The 18,113-nt window shown below is 38.9% G+C and overlaps 1 protein-coding gene across 7 annotated transcripts in view; it reads right to left on the minus strand.

Annotated features, from left to right (window-relative positions):
* The window catches only part of ptprfa (protein tyrosine phosphatase receptor type Fa), a 509,773-nt gene that overhangs the window by 183,136 nt on the left and 308,524 nt on the right, over positions 1–18,113 (minus strand). For all 7 annotated transcript variants that reach the window (XM_041207577.1, XM_041207574.1, XM_041207576.1 and 4 more), the window contains one exon: positions 12,189–12,299. In XM_041207577.1, coding sequence (XP_041063511.1) covers positions 12,189–12,299 — 111 coding nt within the window. The remainder of the gene's footprint in view (positions 1–12,188; positions 12,300–18,113) is intronic.

The following is an 18,113-nucleotide window of genomic DNA, read 5'->3' on the forward strand; positions in this document are numbered from 1 at the left end:
AAAAAGAGGTCCGCCAGGGTGACTGTGGAAGCAGAGTGGAGCAAGCAATGGTCACTGCAGAGACAGAAATGTAGGGTCACTCTGGAGGGCGAAATGGGGCCTGCCAGGGTTACAGTACAGGCAGAGGCCCAGGTATGTCCCAGGTGATTTGGACAGGGAAGGATTGGGCTTGCGAGGGAGGGGAGCAGATTTTGGAGGCCATTTGAAGATTTTAGGAAGGGTGGGGAAGTGCCCATAGTTCATACAGGGCACCACCCAAAGGATATACCCTCCTTCCTTCCGGCCCTTTCTCCAACTTTGGGCCTTCCCACTCTTCCTTGCCTTCCACTGTCCAGTGTATTATGACAGTGGAGGCAAATTGAGGTCGTTAAGTGGCCTTTAACTGGCCAATTAAAAGGCCTCAATAGGCCTACGGGCAGGTAGATTAGTGGGCGCCTTACCCATTCTCTGTATTATGGGGGTGGGTGAGAAGGTGATGGGCTACCCACCTGTTATATTTTATGTGCCCTTACCTGCTCCCCTCACCAAAAACACGCCAGGCAGGTGCAGGGAGCTGGGTGAGGGTGGGGGGGATGACAAAATCCAAACTATAGAGTACAACCTCCCACAAATTAAAGTAACCCAGACTCAGATCCATTTGGCAGATTGCATTTAATTTCAGATTTACTGAAACAAAGAACTTGTATTTATATATTGCCCGTCATAGCTAAAGAAGTATAGCTCTATTCTCAGTGACACTCTGTTTCCCTATATCTGGCTTGTTCAACCGACAGCCCGTGGACCAGATGCAGTCCCCAAAGCCATTCTATGTGGTCCCTGAAGCCAGTTTTCAAAATCTTGGTAAAACGGGTAAGTTGGAGTGGAAGATTCTACAATCACAGGTGAGCCTATCAGCAGAAAATGCAGGAGAGGAGCAGTCTGCATATGGGGCAACTTGTATGAGTTATGATCCATAATATACTGGTAATGCCATTGGGTCTGATCATTTTAATTTACAGGCCTAACAGTCCCACAAAATTTAAACAGTCAGGATATTGTCTGGTAAAATGTATGTAAAAACAAAGTAGAGTGTTTGGTATGTTTGGAGTTTGGGAGGCAGGAGTTTGAAATACTGCAATAGGATTTTCCCCTATTCACAGCTGTTTACAACTGTACAATATAGTGTTTCCCATTGCCCCCAGTCTTGCATTACATCCGTGGGACATAAAAAAAATGAATCAAGATATTTGAAACACGATCTGATCAAAACATCCTCCTACGTAAATATGCAAGACAAAACTTGAGACGTTTGAAAATGAGCAAACTCTTCATTCTGAATCCACGAAGTTGCTTTGTTCTTTTCTAAGGCTGAGTTTTAGTCTCTATTAGAACATTCCAATCAAATATCATAATAACATCTCACTCTGTGGGAGCTATACAGATGACAAAGTGATATGCTGTTGCTGTTTTATAAAATGGTGAGTAAAGAGAACTGGAGTGGGAAACTGGTGAAAAAACCCAGTTAACTATAAAATTAATGACAATTTCAATAAATCCCAGTGAATTTGTAATTGGGAAGGGCTACATTTTGAAATATAGGAATTCCATCTTGACCACTGTGGTTAGTAATGTAACAGCAAATTACATATAGGTAAAAGCCCCAGTCCAGTGCAACAGTTTGTATAGCTTAAGCAAAATACTGCAAATGCAGTATCTGTTTCTTTCTGCACAGATAGTGACTGACCTCCTGAGTGTACCCAGCATTTTCTGTTATTATTTACCCTAGATATTGTGACTTCATTATCTGTACTAAAATAATTAACAGCTTTAATATTCTAGGATGCCAACATACAGGTATTTATAAAATTGATTTAGTTGTGGCCAACATAGTTAAGCTGTTTTTTTGAGGTTGGCTAATTATTCCAAAAGAATGTGATAATTTTTTTTATTTTAAAACACATCATAATTGAAGAACGGATGATCCAATTTAAGAAGTCTGAAATAATTTACTATGTATGATGATCAAATGTGAAATCTGAACAAATGCCTCAACAATTTTGAAAGCTGAAGGTGAAATTGGGATTACTGTTTCAAAGTAATATTCATGCAGCTACCAACTCTGAAAGAAGCAGAGAGCAGATAAGATTCTCCTCACGGCACAGAACAGAGCCAGTGATTGAGAATAGAAACCAACATTAACATGCAGCACGCTGACACTTCCACAAGGTTTTAAAGACACTTAAGCAGAAAGTCATTAGATTCCAACAGGTAGGGCTAGGCCATGTCTGGCAGGGAGCCAGAAACCCCAGCTCTCCTCTGTTTCACTATAGGACAGTCCATTTGGCGTGGCGTAGGTGGATAAGAAGTGAAAGAGACCAACCTTCTCGCTGATCTGAGAGATGAAGGGTTTGATGGTAGAGTGCAATGAGGATGAGGAGGGAATAAAAAGACAAGGAAAAACACAGAGAGTAAAAACAGGCCAGGCTTCATCAATCCTCACAGCACTGAAAGAACAAGACAAGACAGTAGTGTGGTGGTTTTTCAGCTTCACATATGCACATTCATAAATCAGACACACACACACAGCACAAGATTACGTGTCTTGTTATAACGGCACCCTGTGTCACACCCCTATAAAAAAAAACACAATTCTGTACTCGAGGACATTCCACTCCACCATAACTGCACACTTGTTGGAAGAAAAAACAGTTCTGAAATTATTTCATTAAAGTCCAGGCTGGGAAGTGTTGTGGTGTTCTTTACAATTAGAAAGAACATTTTCAGGGGACAACCATTTCAGCAGTGTACATAGATAGAATTTATATTCAGTAAAAAACATGACCCTCAGAGCATAAAATACTAGATGACAGTAAAAACAATAACAATATTGAAGATCCTTCTACTTGCTTACTGAAAGTTTGAAATAAACTTGGCCCAATTTTCTTGACTGTTACAGGGCTCAACAACTGATTGGAATCCCACCGTGGGACAGTGTTAATTGTGCTTGGAACTTGCATCCAAGTTTTGGCATTTTGCAATTGCGTTTACATGGTGTGTTTTGCTTTACCTTGCTTCACTTCCCAGCCCTTCACATACATGCAGTACAAAACACTTTTTTAAAAATAAGACTCATGAAAGTAAAATGTAATAGAAGAAAGTTTGGTCAGTTTGTTTAGCACATTGGCTCTGTTTTGACAGGATAGAACACGTGTTAATGGCAAGCAAATTTGTGACAGGAATACACACGATAGAAACACCCTGTTTTTCTGAACCAGTAGCTGTAGTTACTTTAGTCCAAATGTTGGCAATAAAAAAACTATGAAATTTCAAAGGGCACAAAAGGGTTAGGCCACATTTCGGCAAATTTGAAATGTGAGAAAAAGAAGAAGAAAATTAATTTTCAGCAAAGCAAGTATTTAGGCGTTTATCCAACAAAGCCATATCACAATGCTGTTAGGGCTTCCGAGTTTTTTTTAAAAACAGAAACACAATGAACAATAACTGAAATTGTTCAGCATCTTTGGTTCCAATACCATTCGCATAGAGGCAATATTAAAAAACACATTCTTTTAGATTCCATTTTTGCTATCCTTTCTCTCAACAGGTATAGTCAAACTTGTCCAAACAGAGGGCTTTTCCCCTCCCAAAAAGTTGGGGATCCAAAGATAAAACATAACTGCTCTCCTTTTAAGGAGTGTTGAATGCCAACATACAATTCTTCTGTTATTGTCAGCATGCCTCAACTTGAACAACTTGCGTAGCATAGAACAAACTGCAGCACGCACCCAATATTTTGCAAGTCTTGAATTCTGTTTTGGGATGAATTACCTCTTCTTTTGACCCATTAGGTCCACCAGTTTCAGTTCATAGTGTAGTAAAATAGAATAATGGCACAAGCACACTAGCTCATGGAACCGTTCAATGTCAATTTCCAAGCCGTGTCCTTCCTAGGACAACCAAAACCAATTTTAGGACGACATGGGGAAAACGGAATCAGATTTGGAATTATGGAGACTTGGGCTTTGCATTCAAGAAAATTATCTTATGAATGCTTGGAGGTAATCTGGTCGATCTGGCAAAAGGGGTTGGGCATTTGGCCTCTAGTTTAATGGCAAGAACACTCTCACAAATTATGCTGATAAGTAGAAAGTTTTTTTTTGCAATGGAATATATTATCAATTATTGAAATGATAAAGGAGATTAACACTGTCATAAACATGATGCAGATACAGAGCTAAATATAAATTTGGTGTTTTTCATAGCAACCAGGTAATGCCATGAAGCAACAGTTTGCAACAGAATAAAGGCAGATTATTAAATTATCTATCATGAGTAAAACAAGTGATTTGTTGTGGTAAATAAATGCTGCAGACAACAGAGAAGTATTTTTTTTATTTGTTCAAGGGATGTGAGCTTCGCCGGCAAGGCCAGCATTTATTGCTCATCCCCAAGTGCCCTGGAGAAGGTGGCGACGATCCACCTTCTTGAACCACTGCAGTGTGTAGGATGTAGGCACACCTACAATGTTGTTCAGCAGGGAGTTCCAGGATTTTGATCCAGTAACAATCAAGGAATAGGAGTATATATTAAAATCAGGATGGTGCCTAACTTGGGAGGCGAACTTGCAGGTAGTAGAGGAAGTGGATTTGGTAGGTGTTGTCAAAGAAGCTTTGGTGAGTTGCTGCAGTGCAATTTGTAGATGGTTCACACACAGCATCATGCGCCAGTGGTGGATGGGGTGAATGTTTAAGGTAGCGAAGTGGATAGAGTGCCTATCAAGTAGGCTGTTGTGGGGAGGAGAGAAAATTTGCACAGACAGGTCTTGGGTAATTCCCCATTTGTTGGATTACAACCTGAACTGTGATGCCCTAGAATTTCTGTAAAATGTCAGTACCATTACCACAGACTTTACTCCAGACTTAGTAACTGAATGCTCACATCAAAATCACATGCGTGTTCCCTCTGTACAGAAACAACAGACAGCATAGATGGAGCCAGAAAGCTGTTTTTCACTGGCCCCTGGACCTATTTTTGAAAATTATACCACATGGGTTAAATACAGTAAATGACTACATTTGCTATTGGTTGTCATGCCAATTAACCATCAGACACTAGAAGCGCTCACTGTAACGTGAACATTCCTCTGAATTTCTGGGCCGGATTTTGTGGGTCGTGGATGTTGCAGATGGGAAGGCTGTTGACAGAGAACTGTCAGCATTTGCCATCATTATCTCTCTGAAACTGACCTCAATTTCGGGATGCTGGGCATGCGCTGATTAGCACGGAAATCCTGAAGTTATGGTCAGGGCTCAGGGCTTTGACACAGGCTGTAAAGTGGACCCCTCCACCCCCAGAGCCAAATATCAGGAGAATTTCAACTTACCCGCTCCCACATCGCTGTTGTAAACCCCACTAAAACTTACACCTTGTTCAATCAGGTGTAACTTGGGTTTTTATTTTCGGTGTGATTAATAAGATTTGATGAACAGAACCTGTCCTGAAAAAATAATTTTGTAATTTTGGGGTGCTGTTAAATGATTAATTAATTTGATTTTTAAACAAAATGTTTTAATAATTTGTTTCAGAAGTTTTTCAGAATATTTTAGCTTCTACCTTCTCCCCAATCTTTAATCTGCCCTATATAAAAACATATTTGAAATGATTTTATTTTACTGCCTTTTGTTTCCTGTTTGTGTGTATGTGAAAATCCTTTAGTGTATGGCTGCTTGGACTACCTGGTACTATCTCTCCAGTTCCACTCTGGGAATGCTCAGTTAGTTGCAGTGCCACTACACAGCACTAGAGGTGAAATTCTTGTCAGGTCGCTCACTGGATCTCAGCATGAGGTCAGCGGGGAGCATCCTTGTTTTGTCACTAACCACAAACTCCGGGTCACCATGTCAGAGTCTTCTGATCAACAGTTTGTGTACATTGCTCAAACAAGTTGTTGCAGCTGCTGTTTCTTTTTAAAGGACTTTTAATTGCTGCTGCAGCATAGGATGAGGGGCTTAAGCACTGACTTCCAAGTTCTGAATGTCACTTTTCTGATTAACCCCACTAGCAAGCTGCTACTTCAAATGAAAGACAAATAAAAACTTCCTTGTACTTTGTGCCACCTCTGATGACCAAATTGGGGCCAAGGCACCATCCAGGCAATGCAGCTTGTAACAATGTGCCAGTGGTAGTATTGCATGCCTGCTGTCAATGTCACACTAACTATAAAAGTGGCCTTTTAGAAGTTATTTGAAAGCAGTAAATGACTTGAAGCAACAATCTGAATCTAGTGTTTCGATAAGACAATAAACCACAAGACCAATTTACGATTCAAAGCTGGAAGTGCAAGTCCCTGACAAGAGCAGTGGTCTTGCCATTAGGCAGATGACTACTACATACCTGATCTCAACTAGTTTATAATTCATGAAGACATTGATCATTATAATACTAACAAGGCAGTAAGCTTTTCTTCTCTTCAGGCAGTGTACAGGTTCTCCAAAGCAGGAATTTTGGTCATGGACAAGGGGAGCTAACAATATTATTAACAAGACAAAGCCCAAGTTAGTTTCACCCCTTGCCCTAGTAAATAAAAATTAAAATTCTTATTAAGTTTCAAATTAGGACTTCCTTAAACTTGAGGTCATCCAAAACTCTACTGCCTGTGTCTTAACTCACTGCAAATCCTGTTTCCCTATCACTTCTGTGCTCACTAACTTACAGTGGCTCCCAGTCAAACAAAGTCTTGATTTTAATATTCCAATCCTCAGTTTCAAATCCCTCCATGGCCTTGCTCCTCCCTACTTCTGTAATCTCCTCCAACACAACAAGCTTCTTTGATATCTACACTCCTCTAATTCTGGCCTCCTGTACATTCCCAATTATAACTGATCCACCCCATTGGTGGCTGTGCCTCTCATTGCCCAGAATGCAAGCTCTGGAATTCCCTTCCTTCACCTCTCTGCCATGCCTTCCTCCTGAGACACTTCTTAGATTATACCATTTTGACTGAGCTTTTGGTCATTTGACCTAATATCTCCTTATGTGGTTCAGTGTCATATTTTTTTCTTATTAATGCTATAATTTCATTATGTTAAAGACACCACATAAATACAAGTTGTAGTTGGTGTTTTGTCACAGGTTTAATTTCATAATTTTTTTGACCAAAACAGAGACCATTACAAAAAGATTGTGTAATTAACGTACTGTAATTCAGCTATCTTGGAATAAAGAAAAATTTCCTTTTTAAATGTTATTTTTTCTTAAATTTTGCACTTAAGGAAGCTTGAATTATCCTTAGCCTTTTTTGCAAGGTCATCAAAAAAGCAAGTAAGTTCACACATAGAGGCTGAAAGTAAAGAAATACCCGAGGGTTATATTGTTTATTAAATGCATTAGATCAGTTACTCAATTGTCATTGTAATTAGTTAATCTGTTATCTAATTACCCTAATATAATGCTGGCATAGAGATCTTACAAAATGCCAGATCAACATTCAACAATCTGCACATTAAGATGGGGAGAAACAGCAGTTTGGACATCTTTCTTAAATAGCCCAGTTATGCTATCTAATTAGCATTCATGTTAATTTTCATTAGCTGAGATGGAGAAACGGAGAGAGTTGGTAGGAAGTAGTAGTTGAGGTCTAGTGGAGGTTTCAGAGATAGGAAGGGACAAGGTCATGAAAAGAGTTAAACATGAGGATCAGAATTTTAAATTGGAGCCTATGGGGGACCAGGAGTTAAAGTAGGTCAGCAAGGACAGGTGTGATTGGTGAGCAATCAGGAGAGGGGAGAATGGGAGGCTGGTCAGGACAGCACTGCAATGGTCAAATCTGAAGGTGATAAACGATTGAGTGTTTCAGCAGCACAGGGCTGAGCCAGAGGGGAAAGGCAATGTTTCCGTGGTATGTGTTGGTGACCTTTGCAATGGAAAGGTTTGGATGCAGAGGTTACAAACAGAATGGCTCAACCCAAGGCAGTGGCCAGGGAGAAGTAAGGAGTTTGTAGTGGGATTAAACAAACATACTAATTAGGAGCAGGAGTACACCATTCGGATTGAAGAGGATGGATTTCACCTTCCCAAGGTTTAACAGGAGGAAATCGCTGCTCATACATCACATCCAGATGTTGGACAAGCAGTCTGACAATTTGTTGTTGGGGGGAGGTGCAGCGAAGGGTCACGGAAGCTGCAGAGAGGTAGAGTGCAATATTGTCAGCGTACATGTGGAAGCTGCCCCTATGTTTTTGGAAGCTGCAAGAAGGTGCACCAAGGAGGTGAGGAAAAGATACTCACGGGTTGATCCTCGGGGGGCTTCAGAAGTAATATTCCAGCAGTAGAATGAAAAGCCAATGCTGGAGATACTCTGGATGTGGTTAGATTGGTAAAAGTGTAGCCAAGTGAAGACAGAACCAATGTCATTGTTAACAGAGGAGGATGCTGTGGTTGAGCATATCAAAGACTGCAGTCAGCTCGAGGAGGACAAGCAGATGTAAAAAATGCAATGTAGTAGAAGAGGGTGTTAGAGCCTTTTGGGGCACCAGGGATTGAAAATTGATTCAAGAGATTTGAACCTGAAGTTGCAAGGAAAATGAGCATGGTATTGGGTGACATCATGTTCAAGGACTCTAGGAAAAAAATGCAGTTTGGAGATCAGGTGGTAGTTTGATCTCCTAGGGGGCATGAAGGGAGATAACAGAAAAACTACAGAAAGCTGCAAGTTTATGGCTTGGTGAACAAGGGAAAGGGAATAAGCAGCAGAGGAAGCTCAATATTAGTAAAAGGTCATATGCTCCTGACATTTATTGCTGGAAGTGAGAGTATAGGTGATAGGAGGGCAGGGTTTAAAGAGATGGTTGTTAGTGGAGAAAAGAAGTGAAGGCTTTTTTTTGGTCACTGACATGATTCGGAAGTAATGGATAGCTTTGTTCGAGGATGATAACTTCCAACAGCATTTGATATAGTCCTGCCTGATAGCTCAACCAATGGTTTGCTAGAAACAGGCAAGTCCATACCCCATGGACTTCAGGGAATTGAAGATGAGGGTTGTATTGGAGAATGACTGGGATGTAGAGTCATTGTTTGGCAAGACAAGGGCTTCAGGATGGGGATGAAAGAGTGGCTGAGCAGATCAACTAGCAGCTGAAGTACTGTGTTGAATAGAGGTACAAATATCAAGTACATCAATGGTTTAAAAATACAGCTGTTAATTGACTTGTGGAAGTTTTCCCTGGGGCTAACATAGAAAGAGTTGGGGGTGGGGGGGAGAAGACATGGAGGGGTGGTGGTGAGTGGCGAAGGATTCAAGAAAATGGTTGGCGATGGCTTTGTGTATGATCGAGACCATGAGTGTACAGATCATGGGAGACAGCAAGGTCGAGGTGGTGGCTAAGAATATGGGTAGATGAGGGAAAAGTTAAGGGAGGACAAGAGGCCAATGAGCTCACTGGGAAGAGAACATGATGCATTGGGATAGAGATTAATATCAGTGGATGGGAAGCCCCTCAGTTCTAAGGCTGAGGGATGCAAGAAGGAAGGATATTGCAGTGAGAACCTCAGAGTGGTGCTTGAAGGTGCATGGTGAACCAAGTGACAGGGTTGAAACAAGGGGAGTTGATCAAAGGTGTAGAAGATAACAGAGGCATAAGGATAGAAAACAATAATTAATTTACTGATAAAAGCATCACATTGGTTTGAACACTACGAACTGGAAAGTATAGCCAGGCAGATGTCAGTACATATGAACCAGGCTTTGCTCGAAGTCAGGATTTCCAATTAATCATCCACAATAAAGTTGTTAATGGCAATAGCCTCATATGTGAGTAAGCAGGTACTCTGGAAGGAAATGCAGAGAAGGGCTGTGATAGGAAGTGACAGATACGAACACTGATGTTCGTGGTATGAGCGAGACCAGATGGACTGGAAATAGAATGATAGCAGAGGAAGAACATGTGATGGTTTATTCAGGATGTGTGGAGCATAAGAATGGTGTTGGCATCTCAATGAAGAAGCAGATTGTTGACTCAAATAATTTCTGGTTTCTGGCCAGTCTCCAACAGAATCACGATGAAGTTAGAAGGAATGCCTTTCAATATCCACGTGAACCAGGTCTATGCTCCAATGTAAGATCACTCTGATGAAGACACAGTAAAGTTATTTTCTAACATCAAAGAAATTCTGAAGTGCACCAAGTCAGGCAAAATGCAAATTATCATGGGTGACTTGAATGCAATAGTGGGGCGAGAGAAAGATTATCCAGTCACAGGATAATTTGGCTTAGGTACAAGAAACAAACATGGGTTAAAATTGATGGAATTTTGTCAAACAAACCATTTTGTAATAGCAAACACTTTTTTTAGCAACTTAAAAAAAAACTGAATACATAGAAGAGCCCAGGAAATGTCCATTGCAACCAAATAGATTATATTATTTTGAACAAAACATTTAAAAACTGTATATACAAGAAAGAACCTATCCAGCTGACATTGGACCTGGCCACAATCCAGTAATGATACCTTTAGCTGTAAAACGCAAGAAAGATGCCACTAGCCTATGTCCTATTAAAATCTATCATTGTCCTCCTCACAGTTCACAATACTTCCAAGGTTTGCATCATCTACAAATTTTGAAATTCTGCTCTGAATACCCAAGTCTAGGTCACTAATTAAGGTCAAGGCTGGTGCTTCAGTGCAATACTTTTGGATATCATACAGTAAACCAGCTGGATAAATGTACCAAGATTTCATGGCATTGCTGAAATGGAGTAGGATCATTCTCCCGGGCCTGATTTTTCTGCTCAGTAGGCAGGCACGATGGGCGGGCCCGGGATCAAGTCAAGTCAGTCAGGAAATGGACCGCCAACTGCGATTGGCCCCTGACTGCGATTTCATGCTGGCTGGTCAATTAATGGCCAGCCAGCATGAAATGCATGCTGAAAAGCTCAGTGCTGCCGGGGTGTGGGGGCAGGAAGAGGGTGGGCGATGATGTCACCATGGGTATGGGCCGGTGCTGACAGAAAGCTCCCTCAAGGCACAGAGCAGTTCTGTTTACTCTTTCCTCCTGTTGTATCCCCACCACCCCAGAATAGGATTCCTAGAAGTACTCCATGAAGAAAGAAATGCAATGTCTAAAGCCCATTCACAGGACAGAGCAAATATAGCACAGAAAGGTTGGAAAAATCATGTTATTCTCAATAATGTCTAACAATCACAATGTGCATGCGGCTACCTTTTGTTCAGATGAGAGCTCTGGACACTTAGAATCTCTACCACCCCAGCCCAACAACAATTGGATGAGCTCTGACCAGTACAAACTGGACAGGAGGGACTAACACCATGGCCAGGATGTTATGGCCCCGCCATGACCTGTCCCCCCCCAGTGGATGCAGCAAACCATTTAAATCTCCATTCAATTTGGTAGGACCTTAATATCCCACCAGGCAGGAGGGGCCATAAACTCCTGGCCCATATTTTGCCTGCTGCTCCCTCATGTGCAATCAGGGTAATAAGCAGACCAAAATTGCTGCCCAAATTTCTTTACTGTTGCTGTATCCCACATTCATGAAATTCAAGGTTCTGATTGTGTTCGAGGATTGTGCTGACGTAAAATAGAGCATCTGATGAAGCATCTATGATTCTTAAAACAAAATTTAACAGTTTCTATCCAAATCAAGAAAAATAAATGTACCCAATTAAAAATGTTCAGTTAGCAGAGCCCACTTAGTAAAAAGGTAAAACGCTAATACAAGTGAAGCCCTAGCAAAAGTATTGAACACTCACTTTGAAAGCGATAAAGTCTTTAAATGGAATCTATCCTTCATTTACATTACCAACATAAGTCTGGAAACCTTAGATGTTGGTATCCTGACAAAGTGTCCATTCTGATCTTCTTTTGATAAAACAGAAACCTCAGGAGAGAAAGAGTAACAAAAGAAAAAAAAAGCTTGAACCATTGCACCTTTTCTTTAAATACTTAAAACAATATTCTGGCTGCTTAGAAGAGAGAAAGCAACCCATTTTGCAGATGTTTGATTTCTTGGTATCCTGTGTGTTTTTATGTATAAAAAAACTCAGTCAATTTGCAACATTAAAAAAATTCAATCATTAAGAAGGAAAAAAAAGAAATTAAATGCATAACAGTCCAGAAAATGTCTCACACAAACTAGACATTTGCAACAGCAAACCGAAATGCAAAACAAGTTGAAGTAGTCCACTTCCTACCTCTGACGTATAAGTTGGCTGGAGCAGAGTAACGTGTTCCAGCGCTGTTAGTTGATACGCATTCATATTTGCCCTGGTCAGACTCTTCACTGTTCTCAATTTGCAAGGCTCCTGTGTAAAAACACAAGACAGCTCTGGTTATTTCTGATCCTACAACATGCTACTCAGATTTGAGACACAGAAAATGAGAGAAAATCATGTGGTGGAACAGGATATGGTGGTCTTCAAATGCAAAACTCACATGTTTCCCCTTTGTCTTTTCCCCCAAAGTGTGAAAGAATGAAATGAAGACACACATATTTCATTAATATTTTATTGCACCCTTGGGCTAATAGCTTCTGTTTAAAAACTGGTATTGAACCTACAATTTCACTTTTGTGAAGAACAATAAAAAGTGCTGTTTAAGGATTAATTTTGAAAAGATCACATCCTATTAAGGTATTCATGAAACTGATCTGATCTTGAAATAGAATTCTATTCTCCCCAGTAACTCACAACCAGCTTCACAATTCCACGCTAGAGTGGTTCTTACCTGATTACATAAACGTGAAAGAATTTTTGTTAACAGAACATGCCTGGTGCTTCACCCCCTATTCTGCACTTAAACAGTGAACACAATGGCTAGTACTTTAACCCTTACACACTGAATAAGCAAAAAATTCATGCTGTTGCATAGAATCTGTGGAGTGCTATACTTATCACCCTGCTAATGAGGAAGTCTGCACATGCTGCATCTAGCAATTGAGAAATTCAGAGTCAAAAGCTTGTTCTTAATTTGTAACTGAATTTTGATAGCTAACTTGTTATTTTAAGAAACATTCAATTGAAGACAGCTGCACACCCCTGTGTAGTACGGAAAGTTGTACTTTTCTGCCGCCCATCATGTTTCACGTAATGCACAACGGAAGCTGGTGGGCATCCAGCTTTATTCAAGAACCTAAGGAAAATATTTTAATTCGATCTGTGTGGCCACAGATTTGTTTCACACAAAACAGAATGATTTCATCAATACATCACAGGCATAAGTAAATTGTACCACAAAATGCAGGCTTGCTTTGCTGAATAGAATGCCTAGTTTCTTCTGAACTTTAAGAAAATGTAGCCCAAGAGTATAATAAAGAAAATACTGACTGCAGTGTTTGCAATTTGGCTAGAACATCAATCCTCAGAGATTGACCAGCCATCTAATCCAAAAAAAATTCTTGTTACAGTTGGTTATATTTCGGATCAATGTTATAACCCTGTGACCAAATTATTCTACCACTGGCAAAAGCAGTCAATATTTTATACAGGTTTATTTTATTTAGATACACAAAATTATAAATGTATTTTAATAACCCACATAACATTTGCGATGCTTTATCAACTAGATATATAGGGACAACTCTGAGGGCCTGAAGTACAGGATTTATTCCCCAAGTGAAGAAAAGTTGATCACTTGTCAGTTGTGAGAGGTCTTCCTCAATACCAGTTGCAATTCTTTATTTTAAAATCTCTTTATTGAAGTTAAAACAAATATAACAATTAATAAATGACGTGTGTTACAAACTGGTTTAACAGAAACTTATCGCATTGCCCTACACCTACACTGGCTCTATTAAAGGCACAGAAATAATCTTATACATATATCATGAATCAGAAAGCTAATCTTGTTTCAGTTTTAGGATGTTTTGAAATGCTCATGGTTCACCTTAGCTGCAGTATCCTTTTTAGAGGCTGTATTTAAAATCTTGAAAATCAAATCTTGGCACAGCTTGTGCTGCATTTCTTTTTTGGATTTTTGTCTGATCATGTGCCTTATTCTGAGATGGGAAAGAGAAGGGTGTACAAAAGAAACTAAAGCAATACATTATCTTCCATTTGATTTGTTAGAAAGGATACCAATACGAAGTCCTGTATACAACATCTAAGTTCACTTTGTTTAAATCCTATACTGTGTCTAGACTGACTGCAGCCTTTTCTTGAAACTTCAATGGGTAAATAACCATTAACTTACCATTTCTGAACATAGGTGACTTTGTGTGAACTCATTATGTAACTAACCACTTTTTTAAAGGACAGGTGCCCACTATGTTGTTAAACAAATACAGCTCCTAATGATGTAACCTCTATCCCGTTGATAAACAGAAAGGTCCTACACAGTAACACATTAAAGATCAATAACAAAAGTGAGTGTGCGCTTTACAAAATGCACAGGTTTGGGCCCATGAACTAAGAATTTACTAAGTTTAAATCACAATATATTGTAAATTCTACAAACTAGATCACAGGAACATTCCTATTTAAACTTTAAAAATTACAACAAAAAAGGAAACTGCAGCTATAGGAGATAAAATAATTCTAATATAGTGCAACTGTGAAATTACTATTGAAATAGAAGAAGCTTCCAGTGAACCCATTCATCCTGCCATTTGGGTTTAACAGGTTTTAACCTTTTTTTTTTACAATTCTAGTAGTGCAACTAGGATTTTCAAAAGTGCACAAGCATCTTGGAGCTAAAACATTGATTGTTTTGTTTCATCAGTAGAATGAAAAACATTATTCCATGGGTGCAAAGTGGCAGAGATAGTGACCAATGGAATGCTGACAAAAGCTTCCAGCACAGAACACATAGTTAAAAATAAACCAGAATATTTCAAACAGACTGGTTAGCAGGTCAGAACCAGACTGAGAAAGACCTAACAGCTAACACTGAAAATGTTAAATTTAAACATATTGGGGACGAGTTCCATTTTAAAGTGTAAATTCAGACTTTTAAACATATATATGAACTGCTAGAACAGCACTTCGAAGGAAGCTGCAGTATCCTTAAGGTAGTGCCCTACATAAGCTGCACTTACATTAAAATAATCAACATCTCCCAAAAGAAACCGAAGTAAAGATTAAATCTGGATACAACATAATTCGTTAACAAAAGTATAATTTAGCTGTAGTGACCTAGCCAGAACGAAGTGACAACATTATTTTAGATTTTCCTTTCAGCTGTCGAGACTTATTTGGAAAAGTTTAAATCATTGCCTTCTGGCATGTATATATTGTTAAAATGAAACATGCACATGCCATGCATCCTGTATAAAAAATTATGTATGAGCATCAGGCAATGTTGCTGTGATCAAACAGGGTAAACTGAGCAGTTCTGCTCAATCAACCATTTTATGCTCATCAAGGGATATCAAGTGCTGGGTATGGTAGTATTTTCCACTATTGATACCTGTGGCCAGCTTCACGTGCTCAAATTAAAATCTGGATGTAGTTTAAAGCATCACCAAACTGTACCAGTGAGACCTTTGTATTTCCCAAATCTAAATATAGGCAATTTTTGAGCTGTGAATGCAGAAGTTTGCACATAGGATCTTGGTTGCCAGTAGAGAAAGGAGACCTTCTTCTTATGATTCTGGCTGGATTAAAAATAACATCCTAAAAGTGAAAGAATTAGATATAATTAACTATATCATCAACCCAAAACTCCTTTTTCCACTTTGTTGAGCATGAACTGGAAGATAAATGATATGCCAATGCTCAATGCTGTATCCCATAATTCATTAACTTCATGTTGCTCAAGTGCCTTGAGGTATTTTTAAAAGTTAGGTGCACATGCAGGTGTTAACAATACAGAAGTGGACCTGTTCAGGGCCCATATTGCTACCAGAAAACCTTGGAATTAGAAACTTCCCCACATAAATTAAAAGTGTTCACTACTTAGCTGTGCCTGCAATAATCACTGATATCAAACATTTGAGAAACCATTCACAGGTCTCACTTCTCTCCAAATCCCTGCTTAACAAGAAAGTAAGAAGTTTAGTATTTGTATGGTCAACTGAAGTCTCACAGTACCACATTACGTTAAGCATGCAATTTCCCAGATGAGAGCAATATTCCCATAACCAAATGTCTAAAGAAGATACTGTTTGGCCAAATATTATGATTTAATCCACTTTCCTTTGTTTATTTACAAATACAGCCAGCACAGGGCTACCAGGCGAGGATACTGCAACTTCTAAAACAACAGAATTAGTGACCTTTAGACATGTTAAAAATACATATTAAGAACCTGCTGATTCTAAATCTATCATCCTTAATTTATCTTTTGTCAAGGATTTTATAGTTCTAATTAGATTGAAAATAACTTAATTAACAGCAAAGAAATAGGCTAGCGCAATTATTACAGCAGTTTCAATGTATATTTGTCTTTTAAAAATAATTTTTGCTTAATTTAAACAGGATAAATATATTTTAATTCATGTAAAGCACATTTCAATTCCTTTATTAAAATTCAAATGAGAAATATTTTATAATGATTTAATGAAATGGATGATTTAATTGAAGTAATGCTTGATTTTATTAAGAAAGTGCAGTCGATGGTTGAATGGTTCCAGTGCCTAGACCTTTCATGTCACCAGGAGATGGAGCAATAGTGCTTGACCCCAATACAGAAATAGAATAATGAATTACATCATTCTCAAATATTGTGCAATCAATTTAGTGCAATAGCACCCCCCATGGCTGTTGGTAATATGAAGTTCATCCAATAATTTGGTAAAACCAGAAGCTAAAGCATATCTGTGGCCATACAGTCGAATGCAACCTTGTACACATTTTTGGATGTGTGAACAAGCTAAGTCATTAACCTATCTGAAGGCATGACAACACGAGTTATCTCATATTGAGCTGCAGGTAAACAAAGACAGTTAAAAGTAATGATCTGTAAGCTGTGTAAATTGGAAGGAAGTGAGATCTGATACAGTTCAAATGTATAGTTAAATAATATATTAGAAACAACACATCCTAAAAAAAAAATCAATAAAGCCCAAGATGTCTGATGCAGGTTTGGCACAGGGCAGGAGGCCCAACATGATTGAGTTGACAGGGCTGGGGCAATGTGGGGTAGAGGAAGAAGAAGAATATTACAACATTACAGCACAAATATAGGCCACTTGCCCCATTGTGCTTGCTTCCTGAAAGCTATCAACCTAATACTATCCGTTTTACTTTTAAATTCTATTTCTCAAATATTAATTTACTTCTAAATTTAAAGCTAATATGTATTGTGCTTCACCACTGTTGGTGGCAATATATTCTATGTCCAAATAACATTCTGCAAAAAAAATTCCTCCTATTCTTCTCTTGGTAATCACTTATTTATGCCAACTACTGACCAGTACAAATAGTTTTGCCCTATTTATCTTATTAGGAAGCCTTAAATTACTTTGAAAATCTCAATAAAATCTTCTCTTGACCCCTCTCTTTTATGTAAAGAGCCCTAGACTTAAAAAAATCTTCTTCCCTTAACTGAAGGCTCTCATCGGTGTCACCAATTTAGCAATTCTCTTTTGTGACCTCTCCTTACTTTTGGCATTCCTGGTCACATTATCCTAATCAATAATTTATATAGGTTTTGCATTGTCTCTTTTCTTTTGCACTTTATAGATCTTATTGAAAAACCTAGGATCTCTTGAAAAGTGTATTAACCTGTCCTCTACCGTTTAAAGATTTCCATATCTGAACTTTTAAGTATCTCTTCTTTGCTTCTTTAAAAAAATACTGGTTTGCTCTCTCTATCCTCCTTCCAAAATTCATCACTTCACAGTTCTCTACATTAAACGTCACTGACTTCTGACTATTCAGGGTATTAACCAAGTCCTCCTGAATTTGCACACACTGCTCTCTCACACTTAACCAAAGTTGCCATTTTACTGCCAGAGACTGAAGATTTCAAAATAGTCAAGGAGGATTTTTGTGAATAGTACAGGGAGAAAGAAAGGTGTACAAACAGACAAGTTTAGGATTTGCCAGCAAGAATTTTGGAATTATGGGGTGAATTTGGGGCTCAGGTGAAGAGATGCATCTGATACAGGTTCATAAGTGCAACAATATGAAAGTGTTGGGGCTAACCTGGCCAGAAGGGGCTCAAGTCGAGAAGGTTTG

This window comes from Carcharodon carcharias, chromosome 16 (genome assembly GCF_017639515.1).
Source record: "Carcharodon carcharias isolate sCarCar2 chromosome 16, sCarCar2.pri, whole genome shotgun sequence".
Taxonomy (NCBI): domain Eukaryota; kingdom Metazoa; phylum Chordata; class Chondrichthyes; order Lamniformes; family Lamnidae; genus Carcharodon; species Carcharodon carcharias.